At 45.1% G+C, this 17,255-nt stretch overlaps 1 protein-coding gene across 1 annotated transcript in view; it reads left to right on the top strand.

The window, feature by feature from the left end:
• LOC139568420 (glutamate receptor ionotropic, NMDA 2A-like) overlaps nucleotides 1–17,255 on the top strand; it is a 206,020-nt gene that overhangs the window by 22,477 nt on the left and 166,288 nt on the right. Inside the window, exons 3-4 of the mRNA XM_071390226.1 lie at nucleotides 2,612–2,851; nucleotides 4,515–4,673. Of these exons, the coding sequence (XP_071246327.1) occupies nucleotides 2,612–2,851; nucleotides 4,515–4,673 (399 nt within the window). The remainder of the gene's footprint in view (nucleotides 1–2,611; nucleotides 2,852–4,514; nucleotides 4,674–17,255) is intronic.

Here is a 17,255-nt window from a genome sequence, read left to right as displayed (position 1 = left end):
GTGGTCAGAGGCAGTAGGGCAGTAAAAACTAAGGAGAGGAGGAGGAGTAGAGGAACAGGGGAGGGATAAACAGAAAGAGCAGAGTGCCGGCTGGCTAACTAATGTCCTAATTAGACAGGGTGTGAAGAGAAGAGACAATTAGGCTGAGAGAGAGAGAGAGAGAGAGAGGGAGCGAGGGAGAGGGAGAGGGGGAAAGAGAGAGAGAGAGGGAGAGAGGGAGAGGGAGAGAGAGAGAGGGAGAGAGGGAGAGGGGGAAAGAGAGAGAGAGAGGGAGAGGGAGAGGGGGAAAGAGAGAGAGAGAGGGAGAGAGAGAGAGAGAGAGAGAGAGAGAGAGAGAGAGAGAGAGAGAGAGAGAGAGAGAGAGAGAGAGAGAGAGAGAGAGAGAGAGAGAGAGAACGAAGGAGTAAATTCAGACAGATGGAGCGAGAGGGATGGAGAGAAAGAGAGAGGGAGAGAGGGAGAGAGGGAGAGGGGGAGAGGGGGAGAGGGAGAGAGAGAGAGAGAGCGAGAGCAGAGCGAAGGAGTACATTCAGACAGATGGAGCGAGAGGGATGGAGAGAAAGAGAGAGAGAACATTTATTCACAGTGAACATCTAATGGTCCAATGAGCTGGAGGCATCTCCCACCAAATTGCTTCCACCAATGGCTTCCTTCAGTCCCGCTAACTAACACGAGAGAGGAGGAGAGGCTACGGCCCTAACAGCCTTGACACACACACACGCACGCGCACGCACGCACGCGCACGCACGCACGCGCACGCACGCTCACGCACGCTCACGCACGCACACACACACACACACACACACACACACACACACACACACACACACACACACACACACACACACACACACACACACACACACACACACACGCACACACGCACACACGCACACACACACGCACACAACCCTGATACCCAACCAGACGCCCCGGGGACAGACACGGCTGGAAACGACATGTCATACGGACCCAGATATTCATTGGTCTGATCGCTTTATGGAAAAACATTTCCATGATGAAAATATTATATAAACTAATTGATCAAATATGATGTGAATAAACTGCTACAATATGATATCAGCCTAACAGCCAAACAGTTGTGATGGTTTATAAATAATCACGAATAACCAGGCAGTTCATTGATGGACAGATTCAATTATTATTCAATTATTCTGTTCAGCTGGTTGATTTAATTAAAAGTCAGTGATTAAGGTCCACCTCCCAATCTGTCCCCAGAGCAGTTACTATACAACTAGTTTAACAGCTGTCTCTAAACCAGTCAACTATAGAGGGCTGGGACAGGGTCAGGGTTCTAGTCAATGTGTTGATAGATAGTCAGACAGGGGAGAGAAAGGTTTAGAGGGATACAGTCTACTGGGTTACTGTAGAGGGAGTCAGACAGGGGAGAGAAAGGTTTAGAGGGATACAGTCTACTGGGTTACTGTAGAGGGAGTCAGACAGACAGGGGAGAGAAAGGTTTAGAGGGATAGAGTCTACTGGGTTACTGTAGAGGGAGTCAGACAGACAGAGAAGAGAAAGGTTTAGAGGGATACAGTCTACTGGGTTACTGTAGAGGGAGTCAGACAGACAGAGGAGAGGTAGAATGGGAGCATGAGAGAGAGAGAGAGAGCACAGAGCCAGGCTCCATCAATCAATGACCTACCTACCTCACAGAGCCAGGCTCCATCAATCAATGACCCACCTACCTCACAGAGCCAGGCTCCATTAATCAATGACCTACCTACCTCACAGAGCCAGGCTCCATCAATCAATGACCTACCTACCTCACAGAGCCAGGCTCCATCAATCAATGACCTACCTACCTCACAGAGCCAGGCTCCATCAATCAATGACCTACCTACCTCACAGAGCCAGGCTCCATCAATCAATGACCTACCTACCTCACAGAGCCAGGCTCCATCAATCAATGACCTACCTACCTCACAGAGCCAGGCTCCATCAATCAATGACCTACCTACCTCACAGAGCCAGGCTCCATCAATCAATGACCTACCTACCTCACAGAGCCAGGCTCCATCAATCAATGACCTACCTACCTCACAGAGCTAGGCTCAATCAATCAATGACCCACCTACCTCACAGAGCTAGGCTCAATCAATCAATGACCTACCTACCTCACAGAGCTAGGCTCAATCAATCAATGACCTACCTACCTCACAGAGCTAGGCTCAATCAATCAATGACCTACCTAACTCACAGAGCTAGGCTCCATCAATCAATGACCTAACTACCTCACAGAGCTAGGCTCAATCAATCAATGACCTACCTACCTACCTCACCTACCTCACTGAGCGAGCCTTGATCAATCAATGACTTATCCACCATCTCCAATCACCGAGCTACTATTGATTAGGAGGGGAGGGACCTATCGCATGCCACATACTCGTGTGTGTGTGTGTGTGTGTGTGTGTGTGTGTGTGTGTGTGTGTGTGTGTGTGTGTGTGTGTGTGTGTGTGTGTGTGTGTGTGTGTGTGTGTGTGTGTGTGTGTGTGTGTGTGTGTGTTAAGGCCAGTCAGTGGGATTGAGTTGTTGCTCTGTCCAAGGTCACCGCTGACTGAAATCTGATCAGTAACTGTGTGTTCTACAGGGTTCCAGTATGGGCCGTTTGGGCTGGGTCCTCCTCACCCTCCCAGCCCTGCTCTCCCAGATCAGTGTACCAGCAGCGGCCCAGAAGCCACCTGGGCTAAGTGTGGGGGTGATCTTGGGTCAGACGCGGCCAATCAGTGACCAGGATATAATCCCGGTGAGGCGGAACGACGACCCTGTGGAGCTGAGTGTCACCACCCTGAGAATCAACCAGACAGACCCCAAGACTGTCATCACACAGGTAGGTAGGGGAGGGGGTTCTGTAGGTTACAAACCAGCATGTTGGACAGGTGGACTTGCATGTGGGATAACTTTAATTACCTGTGTATATAACATCTACTTGCGTATAACACATACTTGTGTGTAACACCTACCTGCGTTATAAAACCTACCTGTGTATAACACCTACCTGCGTATAACACCTACCTGTGTATAACACCTACCTGCGTTATAAGACCTACCTGTGTATAACACCTACCTGTGTATAACACCTACCTGTGTGTAATACCTACCTGTGTGTATAAAACATACCTGTGTATAACACCTACCTGTGTATAACACCTACCTGTGTATAACACCTACCTGCGTTTAACACCTACCTGTGTATAACACCTACCTGTGTATAACACCTACCTGCGTTATAAGACCTACCTGTGTATAACACCTACCTGTGTATAACACCTACCTGTGTGTAATACCTACCTGTGTGTATAAAACATACCTGTGTATAACACCTACCTGTGTATAACACCTACCTGCGTTATAAGACCTACCTGTGTATAACACCTACCTGTGTATAACACCTACCTGTGTGTAACACCTACCTGTGTGTAATACCTACCTGTGTGTATAAAACCTACCTGTGTATAACACCTACCTGTGTATAACACCTACCTGTATATAACACCTACCTGTGTATAACACCTACCTGTGTATAACACCTACCTGTGTATAACACCTACCTGTGTATAACACTTACCTGCGTATAACACCTACCTGTATATAACACCTACCTGTGTATTAAACCTACCCGCGTATAACACCTACCTGTATATAACACCTACCTGTGTATAACACCTACCTGTGTATAACACCTACCTGTATATAACACCTACCTGTGTATAATACCTACCCGCGTATAACACCTACCTGTATATAACACCTACCTGTGTATTAAACCTACCCGCGTATAACACCTACCTGTATATAACACCTACCTGCGTATAACACCTACCCGCGTATAACACCTACCTGTATATAACACCTACCTGTGTATAATACCTACCTGTGTATAACACCTACCTGTGTATAACACCTACCTTTGTATAACACCTACCTGTGTTTATAACACCTACCTGTGTATAATACCTACCTGTGTATAACACCTATCCGCGTATAACACCTACCTGTATATAACACCTACCTTTGTATAATACCTACCTGTGTATAACACATACTTGTATATAACACCTACCTGTGTTTAACACCTACCTTTGTATAACACCTACCTTTGTATAACACCTACCTGCATGTAACACCTACCTGCGTCTAAGACCTACCTGTGTAAAAACCTACCTGTACATAATACCTACCTGTGTATTAAACCTACCTGCGTATAACACCTACCCGCGTGTAACACCTACCTGTATATAACACCTACCTGTGTATAATACCTACCTGTGTATAACACCTACCTGTGTATAACACCTACCTTTGTATAACACCTACCTGTGTGTATAACACCTACCTGTGTGTATAACACCTACCTGTGTGTATAACACCTACCTGTGTGTATAACACCTACCCGTGTATAACACCTACCTGTGTATAACACCTACCTGTGTGTTTGATAACAGGTGTGTATAACACCTACCTGTGTATAACACCTGTGTGTTTGATAACAGGTGTGTGAGCTGCTCCAGAGGAAGCCTCTCCATGGCCTTGTCTTCGCTGATGGGTCGGACCAGGAAGCTATCTCTCAAATCCTGGACTTCCTGTCCTCTCAAATATCACTTCCTGTCCTGGGGGTGTACGGGGGATCCTCCATGATCATGGCCGACAAGGTCAGAACACAGAGTTCTACTTCCTCCGCATTACACCTTCTCTGTTCTCTCTCTTCTATACCTCTCTTTCCTCAGAGTTCTACTTCCTCCTCATTACACGGGCTTCCTGTCTTCTCTGTTCTCTCTCTTCTCTACCTCTCTTTCCTCAGAGTTCTACTTCCTCCTCATTACACGGGCTTCCTCTCTTCTCTACCTCTCTTTCAGTTTCTGCTCTTCATTTCTCTGTGTTCTTCACTCTCCACCGATTTGAAACAGTTCGTAATGTAACAGGGTGAACTTTGCTCTTTTTTACCAGGTAGACATTTTTTTTGTGTGTTTTCCTGTGTGGTTTACAAATGATTCTTGCTTACAGTATACTACTTACTACTTAAAGCAAGTTGTAAGGTTAGTTATCTGAAGTAAGATGGTGAGAGCTAAGCCTAGTTACCAACATTTTATGTTTTCAGTGGTTATCTAGATCATATAGATGTCTTTCTCTCTCCGTTTGCACTCCTCACTAGACACTGAAGTGAAGTAGTCAGAGAGGGTGAAAGAAAAACGGTGGAAGTAGCCTAGCTATGATGCTAATTGGTAGCTCACAGTAAAATGGTGGAAGTAGCCTAGCTATAATGCTAATGATAGCTCAAAGTAAAATGGTGGAAGTAGCCTAGCTATAATGCTAATGGTAGCTCACAGTAAAACGGTAGAAGTAGCCTAACTATAATGCTATTGGTAGCTCACAGTAAAACGGTGGAAATAGCCCAGTTATAATGCTAATGGTAGCTCACAGTAAAATGGTGGAAGTAGCCTAGCTATAATGCTAATGGTAGCTCACAGTAAAACGGTGGAAGTAGCCCAGCTATAATGCTAATGGTAGCTCACAGTAAAACGGTGGAAGTAGCCTAGCTATAATGCTAATGGTAGCTCACAGTAAAATGGTGGAAGTAGCCTAGCTATAATGCTAATGGTAGCTCACAGTAAAACGGTGGAAGTAGCCTAGCTATAATGCTAATGGTAGCTCACAGTAAAATGGTCTGTCGTGTCTTGATGTGTTTGACTGATATTTTATAAAATAATTACTTACCAGGTTCAATTATTATGCGATTAAATTAATCACATAACAATTAATTAAGTAGTAATCTGGGGCACCACGGTAACAGTTATTTAACGAGTTACAGTTTCCCAACTAAACTCTAAAGATATAAATATATCTTACATCAGTCACAGTCAATTCATTAATTCTTATTTACCTTCAGTCTCATTCTGAATGTCTCAAAATTCTTGGATATCTGCACAAACCCTAGCATAAATAATGAATCAGCGATATACACATTGACTTAATCATTTATTTACTAACTAACTAAATAATCACACAGAATTACACAAACACAAAACAACAGGATAGCTTACACATTGATTACTGCACAATGTAATGAAAAGTCCCTAGCGGACTAAACCGATATGACAGCTTGTTACACAAAATGGCAGATTCAAAAAAGAGAGACAAAGGATTTCCACTATTGTACATACAGCTGATAACTATGCTCATGGAAATGCGAATACTTTGCACCTACCTATGTATAACACCTACCTGTGTATAACACCTGCCGCTAATTCGAAATAATTGCAATGTACATATTTACGTGTCTATGACTTTGCTGTCTCTATGTTGAAAACACTCGATTCATCTACGTGGAGTAATTCGACAGAAAGTCTCTGGTTGTGTAAGTCTCTGGTTGTCCACCAGAGGTCACCATGTCCTTTGTAGTTGTAGCTTCTTGGTTTTCGGAGTGTCTGTGGGAACGGATCCTCCAGAGGTCTACCCCACATTGTTTAGTGGGCTCTATTCATTAGAATAGAGGTATCTATAGTGGTGAGAGGAAATTATTATTTGTCTTCTCGTCTTTGGTCGACTGAATGTTCCTGTGTACTCTTCTTCTTCTTCTTCGAGGGAGAGAGAGTTTCAACCATTCCGTAGCTCACAGCTCACGCTGTCGGTCACGCTGGTCTAATGTAGAGCTAGAACCATTTTACACGTCCGTAGCAACTCGGCAATGTACTGGTCTCTAGAGATTTAAATTCCTACCATTTCAACGCGCAGCCACGCTCCATGTTTTTCTAGTCTCATAGAGTCAAACCATTCATGACGTCCGGTTCACCGTCCGCCTGCTTGGTCTGATATGTTAATTCTTCACGAGGGGTTTTATGCACTCTGGCAAAAGGGGCGTTCCATGACGTCGACATAATGTCTGTGCTCACGTGGGTGTGGTCACTGACTGGTTAAGACTTTATATGAAAAACAATTCTCTCATTTAGAAGGCTAACATCACATTACATCTTCTCACAAATAGTTTCATATTTAATCATATAAGTTCCACAACATTTAGATGTAAATCTGATAACTGTAGAGGTACAGTCATTTAGTTATACCATCCTTCGTGATGTCACAAAACAACAACTGTTGGACAAGGTTATTCTTTAAATACCCACGGACCATTCCCAATGTTTGGATCACAGAAACATTGTTTCATTATCCAGCCTTTTGATGTTGTAGTTTTGGCAGGAAGAATATCTTTGTAAAAAAAGGTTTCTTTCCCCTCCATCCTGCAGAACCCAAATGCAGAGTTTCGACAAGGTATTTACGACCGTCATAAAACGGCCAACTTCACCCCTCTCCCCCCTCTGCGGGAGAGAGAGAGAGAGAGAGCGCTGTAGAGTGGACTCACTGTAACCTGAATCCCTCGTATCCTCACAGGAGAGTCATGACAGGTCTTTCGCTCTCCGTTTGTGTTCCTCACTAAACACTGATGTGAAGTGGTTTGAGGGTGAAAGTAAAATGGTGGAGCGACTCAAAGCTCAAATCCATTTGTCACATGCACAGAATACAACAGATGTAGACTTTACAATTAAAAGCTTTGGAACATCTGCATTTTAACTTCTTGTCAATAGGGGGGCGCTGTTTTCACTTTGGAAAAAATCGTGCCCAACTTAAACGGCCTCGTACTCTGTTCTAGATCATACAATATGCATATTATTATTACTATTGGATAGAAAACACTCTGAAGTTTCTAAAACTGTTTGAATTATATCTGTGAGTAAAACAGAACTCATTTGGCAGCAAACTTCCACACAGGAAGTGAAAAATCTGAAAACGAGGCTCTGTGTCAGGGCCTGCCTATTCAACTGGCTTTTATTTATCGATGTATGCACTTCATACGCCTTCCACTAGATGTTAACAGGCAGTGGAAGGTGGAATGGGGTGTCTAGCTTGATCTGAGGCCGAATAAGAGCTTTTGGAGTGACAGGTCCGGTATTTTCTTTGTCTTCGACGGCGCGCGGGGGAGCTCGACATTGTCTTCTGAAAAGCGTTCGGTATACACGGCGAATATCTCCGGCTCTGATTTTATTTGATACATATGATAAAAACATCATAAAGTAGGTTTTTTCAACCGAGTTTTATCAGTTTATTCAACGTTTATTGGGACTTTTGGAGTTTTCCGTTCTTTGCGCCAAGAGAGGATGGGAATGTTAGCAACCTTACATCATGATAATACATCATTCACTAGTGATAATACATCATTCACTAGTTATAATACATCATTCACTAGTGAAAATACATCATTCACACTTGATAGGCTAATATTGTCACCCATCATACTACTCTTGGTTTAATCTTGTGTTTACGTATACTAAATAATATATGTGTGAAATTTGTTTTGAATTAGGATGGACCATTATCATGAACCTGTCTCGGAACAAGGACAGCGGAAAAAAATACATGTCATCTATGCACTTAAATGACGAATGGAGGACGCTTTTCCCCGTGGTTTATTTTCATGCCAGCAACATAGGCTGTACTCCTGTTTTAAAGAGAAGCAATGTGCTTAATAATTGGCTAGTTGAGAAATAAATATAGTAGGCCTAGCCTATAGAAAGCTGATGGGTTCCTCTTCTTTTTAATAGAGGCCATCAATCTGTTTTCTCACACAATTGCATAGCCTGTAGAAGTGTTGTGCAACATGAGCTCATGTGCTCTCATGAAGTGTTTGATTAGATTTTCCATTACATTTGCATTGATGTCAGAGTGATTAGAGGGACAATAGAGTGCTGAGTACCAGGCAGTTAGCAAGTTTGGTAGGCTACTAATGACCACCAGCAGTATCAGAGCTTGGAGAAGCCTAGTTATCACTCCCTTGGAAATCGTGGAATTTTGCCTCGTTACCGCTGGTGTGGCGGTAATACGGTCACCGTAACAGCCCTAGCTGTGGCGGTAAAATTATGTCCCTGTTGGTTTCCCTTTAGCTATGCTACATGATGAGGTAGTGTTGGTTTCCCTGTAGTTATGCTATATGCTAAGGTAGTGTTGGTTTTCCCTTTAGCTATGCTATATGCTAAGGTAGTGTTGGTTTCCCTTTAGCTATGCTACATGATGAGGTAGTGTTGGTTTCCCTGTAGCTATGCTATATGCTAAGGTAGTGTTGGTTTCCCTTTAGCTATGCTACATGATGAGGTAGTGTTGGTTTCCCTTTAGCTATGCTACATGATGAGGTAGTGTTGGTTTTCCCTTTAGCTATGCTACATGATGAGGTAGTGTTGGTTTCCCTGTAGTTATGCTATATGCTAAGGTAGTGTTGGTTTTCCCTTTAGCTATGCTACATGATGAGGTAGTGTTGGTTTCCCTGTAGTTATGCTATATGCTAAGGTGGTGTTGGTTTTCTCTAGCCGTGATAAATGCTAGCAGAATATTAGTTTTCCCTAGCCGTGTTAAATGCTAGCAGAATGCTAGTTTTCCCTAGCCGTGTTAAATGTTAGCAGAATGTTAGTTTTCTCTAGCCATGTTAAATGTTAGCAGAATGTTAGTTTTCCCTAGCCGTGATAAATGTTAGCAGAATGTTAGTTTTCCCTAGCCGTGATAAATGTTAGCAGAATGTTAGTTTTCCCTAGCCGTGATAAATGTTAGCAGAATGTTAGTTTTCCCTAGCCGTGATAAATGTTAGCAGAATGTTAGTTTTCCCTAGCCGTGATAAATGTTAGCAGAATGTTAGTTTTCCCTAGCCGTGTTAAATGCTAGCAGAATGTTACTTTTCCCTAGCCGTGATAAATGTTAGCAGAATGTTAGTTTTTCCTAGCCGTGTTAAATGCTAGCAGAATGCTAGTTTTCCCTAGCCGTGTTAAATGCTAGCAGAATGCTAGTTTTCCCTAGCCGTGTTAATAGTTATCTCGATACTAACTGCGAACAGTGTTAGTGTCTCCTCCAGTCAGTTGCAACAGAACTGCAGTTCTGACTCACCGGGCAGCAGGCTAACTGGCTGAAAACACAACAGCAACACAAACTGATTTTAAATCTCTCCAGGGTTCAAGCCATGTTCAGCTGAAAGAAATTGTGCTTTTGAAGGGCTTGTTGTTAAAAACGGTTTGCTCTCGCCTCGTGTGTGTGTGTATATATATCTGTGTGTGTGTGGTATATATATATATATATATATCGCCTCTCCTCTCCTCTCCTCTTCTCTTGAGGACTTCAGGAAATGCCCTCCAAACTGTCCTCGCCTCTCCCCTCCTCTCTGCTCCTTTCTCTACACCTCTCTCGTCCTCTCCCCTCCTCTCTACTCCTTTCTCTACACCTCTCCCCTCATCTCCCCTACTCATGCCCCCTCCTCCACTCCCCTCCCCTCCCCTCCCTTCCCCCTCCTCCTCTCCCCTCCCCCTTCTCTCCCCTCCTCCTCCTCTCTCCCCTCCTCCTCCTCCTCTCTCTTCCTCCCCTCTTCTCCCATCCTCCCCTCCTCCTTCTCTACCCTCCTCTTCTGTGCTCTACTCCTCCTCCTCCTCTCTTCCTCTCCTCCTCCCCCTCCTCCTCTCCCCCTCCTCTTCTCTTCTCATTTCCTCTCCTCCCCTCCTCTCCTCCTCCCCTCTCCTCCTCCTCTCCTCTCCCCTCCTCTCCCTCTCTCCTCCTCTCCCTCCCTCCTACTCTCCTCCTCCTCTCCTCCTCTCCCTCTCCTCCCCTCTCCTCTTTCCTCCTCTCCCTCCCTCCTCCTCTCCTCCTCTCCATTCTTTATGTTTGTGTGTCAGGTGCTGCTGTAGGAAGATGAGTATATGTAGAAATAGGTTGTTGAATTAAACATGTATCCCGTCTCTACTCCCTCTACGGTGTACCGTCTCTACCGGGTGTGTGTGTGTGTGTGTCATTTGGTTTGTACAGGTGGGGGCTGTTGGTACAGGTGATCTCTGCTGAGATGGCCCATTAAAATTTAAAACATGAACAGGTGACCTGTACTTGCAAAAAGTATCTCTCTCCCCCCATCTCTCCTTCTCCCCCCCTCGCCGTCTCTCTCTCTCTCTCCTTCTCCCCCCCTCGCCGTCTCTCTCTATCTCCCTCCCCCCCTCTCTCTCTCAACTCCCCCTCTCTCTCCCCACTCTCTCCTTCTCCCCCCTCGCCGTCTCTCTCCCCTCTCTCTCTCGACCCCAGGCTGTGTAAGAGGGAGAAAGTCATGGGGATGAGGTGATTGGAGACAGAGAAGTTGAAAGAGGGCTGAGGAGAAAGAGAAGGATGAGGAAGGGGATAAAATCTGGATGAAGGTGGAAGAGACAGATGAAAGACAGGTAGGGGATTGAGGGATTGAGGGAGAGGTAGAGGGCAGAGAGCTGCTCGGTTAGAACCACTACCTGGAAAGACAAATAGGAGGAAATAGAGAAAGAGGGACAGGTCTGTCACGTTCCTGACCTGTTTTCTCTTGTTTTGTATGTCTTTATTGGTCAGGGCGTGAGTGTTGGGTGGGCAGTCTATGTTTTCTATTTCTATGTTGGGTTTTGTGTTCGGCCTGGTATGATTCTCAATTAGAGACAGGTGTGTATCGTTTGTCTCTGATTGAGAGTCATACTAAGGCAGCCAGGGTTTCACTGGTGTTTTGTGGGTGTTTGTTTCCTGTGTTAGCGTTTGGGCCACACAGGACTGTTGCAGGTTAGTCACGTTTGTTGTTTTGTTTATTTGTAGTGTTTGTTGGTTTGCCATTAAAATCATGAATACCTCCTACTCCGCATCTTGGTCCGATCCTCCTCGTCTGAGGAGGAGAACGACATTGACAGCCGTTACAGAAACACCCACCAAACCAGGACCAAGCGGATTGGAGAAGGACGGCAAGAACCAAAGCAATGGAGAGAAGAGGAATGGACTTGGGAGGAGATCCTAGACGGTAAAGGACCCTGGGCACAGCCAGTGGAGTGTCGCCGCCCCAAAGCGGAGCTGGAGGCAGCGAAAGCGGAGAGGCGGCACTATGAGGCGCTTGCAAGGCAGAGTGGCTGGAAACCCGAGAGGCTCACCCCAAAATTTCTTGGGGGGGGGGGCTAAAGGGGAGTGTGGCGAAGTCGGGTTGGATACCTGAGCCAACTCCCCGGGCTTACCGTGGAGTGAGAGGGCGTCGTACTGGTCAGACACCGTGTTATGCGGTAAAGCGCACGGTGTCCCCAGTACGCGTGCTTAGCCCAGTGCGGGCTATTCCACCTTGCCGCACTGGGCCATCCGTCTGCCCAGCGCCGTCTGAGCCATCCGTCTGCCAAGCGCCATCTGAGCCATCCGTCTGCCACGAGCCATTAGAGCCGCCCGTCTGTCCCGAGCCGTTAGAGCCGTCCGTCAGTCAGGAGCCGCTAGAGCCGTCCGTCAGTCAGGAGCTGCCAGAGACGCCAGCCAGTCAGGAGCTGCCAGAGACGCCAGCCAGTCAGGAGCTGCCAGAGACGCCAGCCAGTCAGGAGCTGCCAGAGGCGCCAGCCAGTCAGGAGCTGCCAGAGACGCCAGCCAGTCAGGAGCTGCCAGAGCCGTCCAGCCAGGACCAGCTAGAGCCGTCCAGCCAGGACCAGCCAGAGCCGTCCAGCCAGGACCAGCCAGAGCCGTCCAGCCAGGAGCTGCCAGCCAGCCAGGATCCGCCAGAGCCTTCCGTCAGCCAGGATCCGCCAGAGCCTTCCGTCAGCCAGGATCCGCCAGAGCCTTCCGCCAGCCAGGATCCGCCAGAGCCAGCCGCCAGCCAGGATCCGCCAGAGCCAGCCGCCAGCCAGGATCCGCCAGAGCCAGCCGCCAGCCAGGATCCGCCAGAGCCAGCCGCCAGCCAGGATCCGCCAGAGCCAGCCGCCAGCCAGGATCCGCCAGAGCCAGCCAGCCAGGACCTGCCAGAGTCCCTCAGCCAGGACCTGCCAGAGTCCCTCAGCCAGGACCTGCCAGAGTCCCTCAGCCAGGACTTGCCAGAGTCCCTCAGCCAGGACCTGCCAGAGTTCCTCAGCCAGGACCTGCCAGAGTCCCTCAGCCAGGACCTGCCAGAGTCCCTCATCCCGGAGCTGCTGCCCCTTATTCCGGAGCTGCTGCCCCTTATCCCGGTGCGGTCCCTTATCCCGATGCTGCCCCTTCATTTAGGTGGGTTTAGTTGGAGGGTGGTCATTGGGAGGGGGATACGGAAGCGGGGAGTGACTATGGTGGGGTGGGGACCTCGCACAGAGCCTGAGCCACCACCGTGGACGGATGCCCACCCAGACCCTCCCCTAGACTTTGTGCTGGTGCGCCCGGAGTTCGCACCTTAATAAGGGGGGGGGTTATGTCACGTTCCTGACCTGTTTTCTCTTGTTTTGTATGTCTTTATTGGTCAGGGCGTGAGTGTTGGGTGGGCAGTCTATGCTTTCTATTTCTATGTTGGGTTTTGTGTTCGGCCTGGTATGATTCTCAATTAGAGACAGGTGTGTATCGTTTGTCTCTGATTGAGAGTCATACTAAGGCAGCCAGGGTTTCACTGGTGTTTTGTGGGTGTTTGTTTCCTGTGTTAGCGTTTGGGCCACACAGGACTGTTGCAGGTTAGTCACGTTTGTTGTTTTGTTTATTTGTAGTGTTTGTTGGTTTGCCATTAAAATCATGAATACCTCCTTCTCCGCATCTTGGTCCGAACCAACGACATTGACAGCCGTTACAAGGTCCTTCCTCCTCTCAGGGAACTAACACAGTGTTCTAGAGAAACACATAGAATACTGAACATTCTATTAAAACACTGTGGTCAACTAATACACAGTGTTCTAGAGAAACACACAGAATACTGAACTAATACACAGTGTTCTATAGTAACACACAGAATACTGAACTAATACACAGTGTTCTATAGTAACACACAGAATACTGAACTAATACACAGTGTTCTATAGTAACACATAGAATACTGAACTAATACACAGTGTTCTATAGTAACACATAGAATACTGAACTAATACACAGTGTTCTATAGTAACACATAGAATACTGAACTAATACACAGTGTTCCATAGTAACACATAGAATACTGAACTAATACACTGTGTTCTATAGTAACACACAGAATACTGAACTAATACACAGTGTTCTATAGTAACACATAGAATACTAAACTAATACACAGTGTTCTATAGTAACACATAGAATACTGAACTAATACACAGTGTTCTATAGTAACACATAGAATACTGAACTAATACACAGTGTTCTAGAGAAACACATAGAATACTGAATATTCTATTAAAACACTGTGGTCAACTAATACACAGTGTTCTAGAGAAACACACAGAATACTGAATTAATTCACAGTGTTCTATAGTAACACATAGAATACTGAACTAATACACAGTGTTCTATAGGAACACATAGAATACTGAATTAATTCACAGTGTTCTATAGTAACACATAGAATACTGAAGTAATACACAGTGTTCTATAGTAACACATATAATACTGAACTAATACACAGTGTTCTATAGTAACACACAGAATACTGAACTAATACACAGTGTTCTAGAGAAACACACAGAATACTGAACTAATACACAGTGTTCTATAGTAACACACAGAATACTGAACTAATACACAGTGTTCTATAGTAACACATAGAATACTGAACTAATACACAGTGTTCTATAGTAACACACAGAATACTGAACTAATACACAATGTTCTATAGTAACACACAGAATACTGAACTAATACACAGTGTTCTATAGTAACACATAGAATACTGAGATGCACTATTGTAAAGTGGCTGTTCCACTGGATGTCATAAGGTGAATGCACCAATTTGTAAGTCGCTCTGGATAAGAGCGTCTGCTAAATGACTTAAATGTAATGTAAATGTAATACACAGTGTTCTATAGGAACACATAGAATACTGAACTAATACACAGTGTTATATAGGAACACATAGAATACTGAACTAATACACAGTGTTCTATAGTAACACATAGAATACTGAACTAATACACAGTGTTCTATAGTAACACACAGAATACTGAACTAATACACAGTGTTCTATAGGAACACATAGAATACTGAACTAATACACAGTGTTCTATAGTAACACATATAATACTGAACTAATACACAGTGTTCTATAGTAACACATAGAATACTGAACTAATACACAGTGTTCTAGGGAAACACATAGAATACTGAATATTCTATTAAAACACTGTGGTCAACTAATACACAGTGTTCTAGAGAAACACACAGAATACTGAACTAATACACCGTGTTCTATAGTAACACATAGAATGCTGAACTAATACACAGTGTTCTATAGTAACACACAGAATACTGAATTAATTGACAGTGTTCTATAGTAACACATAGAATACTGAACTAATACACAGTGTTCTATAGGAACACATAGAATACTGAACTAATACACAGTGTTCTATAGTAACACATAGAATACTGAACTAATACACAGTGTTCTATAGTAACACACAGAATACTGAACTAATACACAGTGTTCTATAGTAACACACAGGATACTGAACTAATACACAGTGTTCTATAGTAACACATAGAATACTGAACTAATACACAATGTTCTATAGCAACACATAGAATACTGAACTAATACACAGTGTTCTATAGGAACACAGAACACTTAACTAATACACAGTGTTCTATAGTAATACACAGAATACTGAACTAATACACAGTGTTCTATAGTAACACACAGAATACTGAACTAATACACAGTGTTCTATAGTAACACAGACTACTGAACTAATACATAGTGTTCTATAGTAACACACATAATACTGAATTAATACACAGTGTTCTATAGTAACACAGAACACTTAACTAATACACAGTGTTCTATAGTAATACACAGAATACTGAACTAATATAAAGTGTTCTATAGTAACACAGAACACTTAACTAATACACAGTGTTCTATAGTAACACAGACTACTGAACATTCTATTAAAACCTAACAGCCCTTTCTAGTTGGAACTTGCCTAAAGCAGCTTTACTGAGGAAACTGGACGTTCTATGACTGAGAGATGTGGTTGTCCCACCGAGCTGCTCTCTGAAGATCAATGCACTGACTGTATGTGACTCTGGATCAGATGCTAAAGGACTAACATGTAAATATCACTGTTCCAGTTGTAGAATACTGAGCAGCATCCTGTCTTCTATGGAAGCCTGTTGGTTTGTTTCCATGCCTCACTAATTCTCCACGCGGCGAAGAGAGATTTATCCCTCAACTCATAGATGAAGAATGAAGAGCTGGGTTTAGGTTGGTTAGGATGGATTGGCTTGTTGTTGTGGAGTGAAGCATTGGGGACTAGGAGAAAACCCACAAACACTCCTCCCCTCCTCTCCTGCCCCCTCCTCTCCTCTCCTGCCCCCCTTGTCTCCTCTCCTCTCCTCTCCTCTCCTCTCCTCTCCTCTCCTCTCCTCTCCTCTCCTCTCCTCTCCTCTCCTCTCCTCAGGTTAGGTAAGCCTTGGGGACAAGCAGAAAGCCACAGTAAGCTGTAAGGATCATAGAGTAGCTAGATGTTATTATGGGATGCCAGAGTAACTGGAGAATACCTGCTGCTAGATACACATATACAGAGATGTGACAGAGGTAGCAGGTTGGTGGCACACGCAAACGCACACGTACACACGTACACACACACACACACACACACACACACACACACACACACACACACACACACACACACACACACACACACACACACACACACACACACACACACACACACACACACACACACACACACACACACACACACACACACACACACACACACACACACACACACACACAGGGAAACAGACAGAGATACCTGGACTCCTAGGGAAACAGACAGAGATATTTGGACCCCTAGGGAAACATACAGAGATACCTGGACCCCTAGGGAAACAGACAGATATATCTGGACTCTAGGGAAACAGACAGAGATACCTGGACCCCTAGGGAAACAGACAGAGATATCTGGACCCCTAGGGAAACAGACAGAGATATCTGGACCACTAGGGAAACAGACAGAGATATCTGGACCCCTAGGGAAACAGACAGATATGTCTGGACCCCTGGGGAAACAGACAGAGATATCTGGACCCCTAGGGAAACAGACAGATATGTCTGGACCCCTGGGGAAACAGACAGAGATATCTGGACCCCTAGGGAAACAGACAGAGATACCTGGACCCCTAGGGAAACAGACAGAGATATCTGGACCCCTGGGGAAACAGACAGAGATATCTGGACCCCTGGGGAAACAGACAGAGATATCTGGACCCCTAGGGAAACAGACAGAGATACCTGGACCCCTAGGTAAACAGACAGA

Source organism: Salvelinus alpinus, chromosome 2 (assembly GCF_045679555.1).
Source record: "Salvelinus alpinus chromosome 2, SLU_Salpinus.1, whole genome shotgun sequence".
In the NCBI taxonomy this organism is placed as follows: domain Eukaryota; kingdom Metazoa; phylum Chordata; class Actinopteri; order Salmoniformes; family Salmonidae; genus Salvelinus; species Salvelinus alpinus.
Note: the sequence above shows the minus strand (reverse complement) of the source record. Positions and strands in the feature narration are given on the sequence as shown.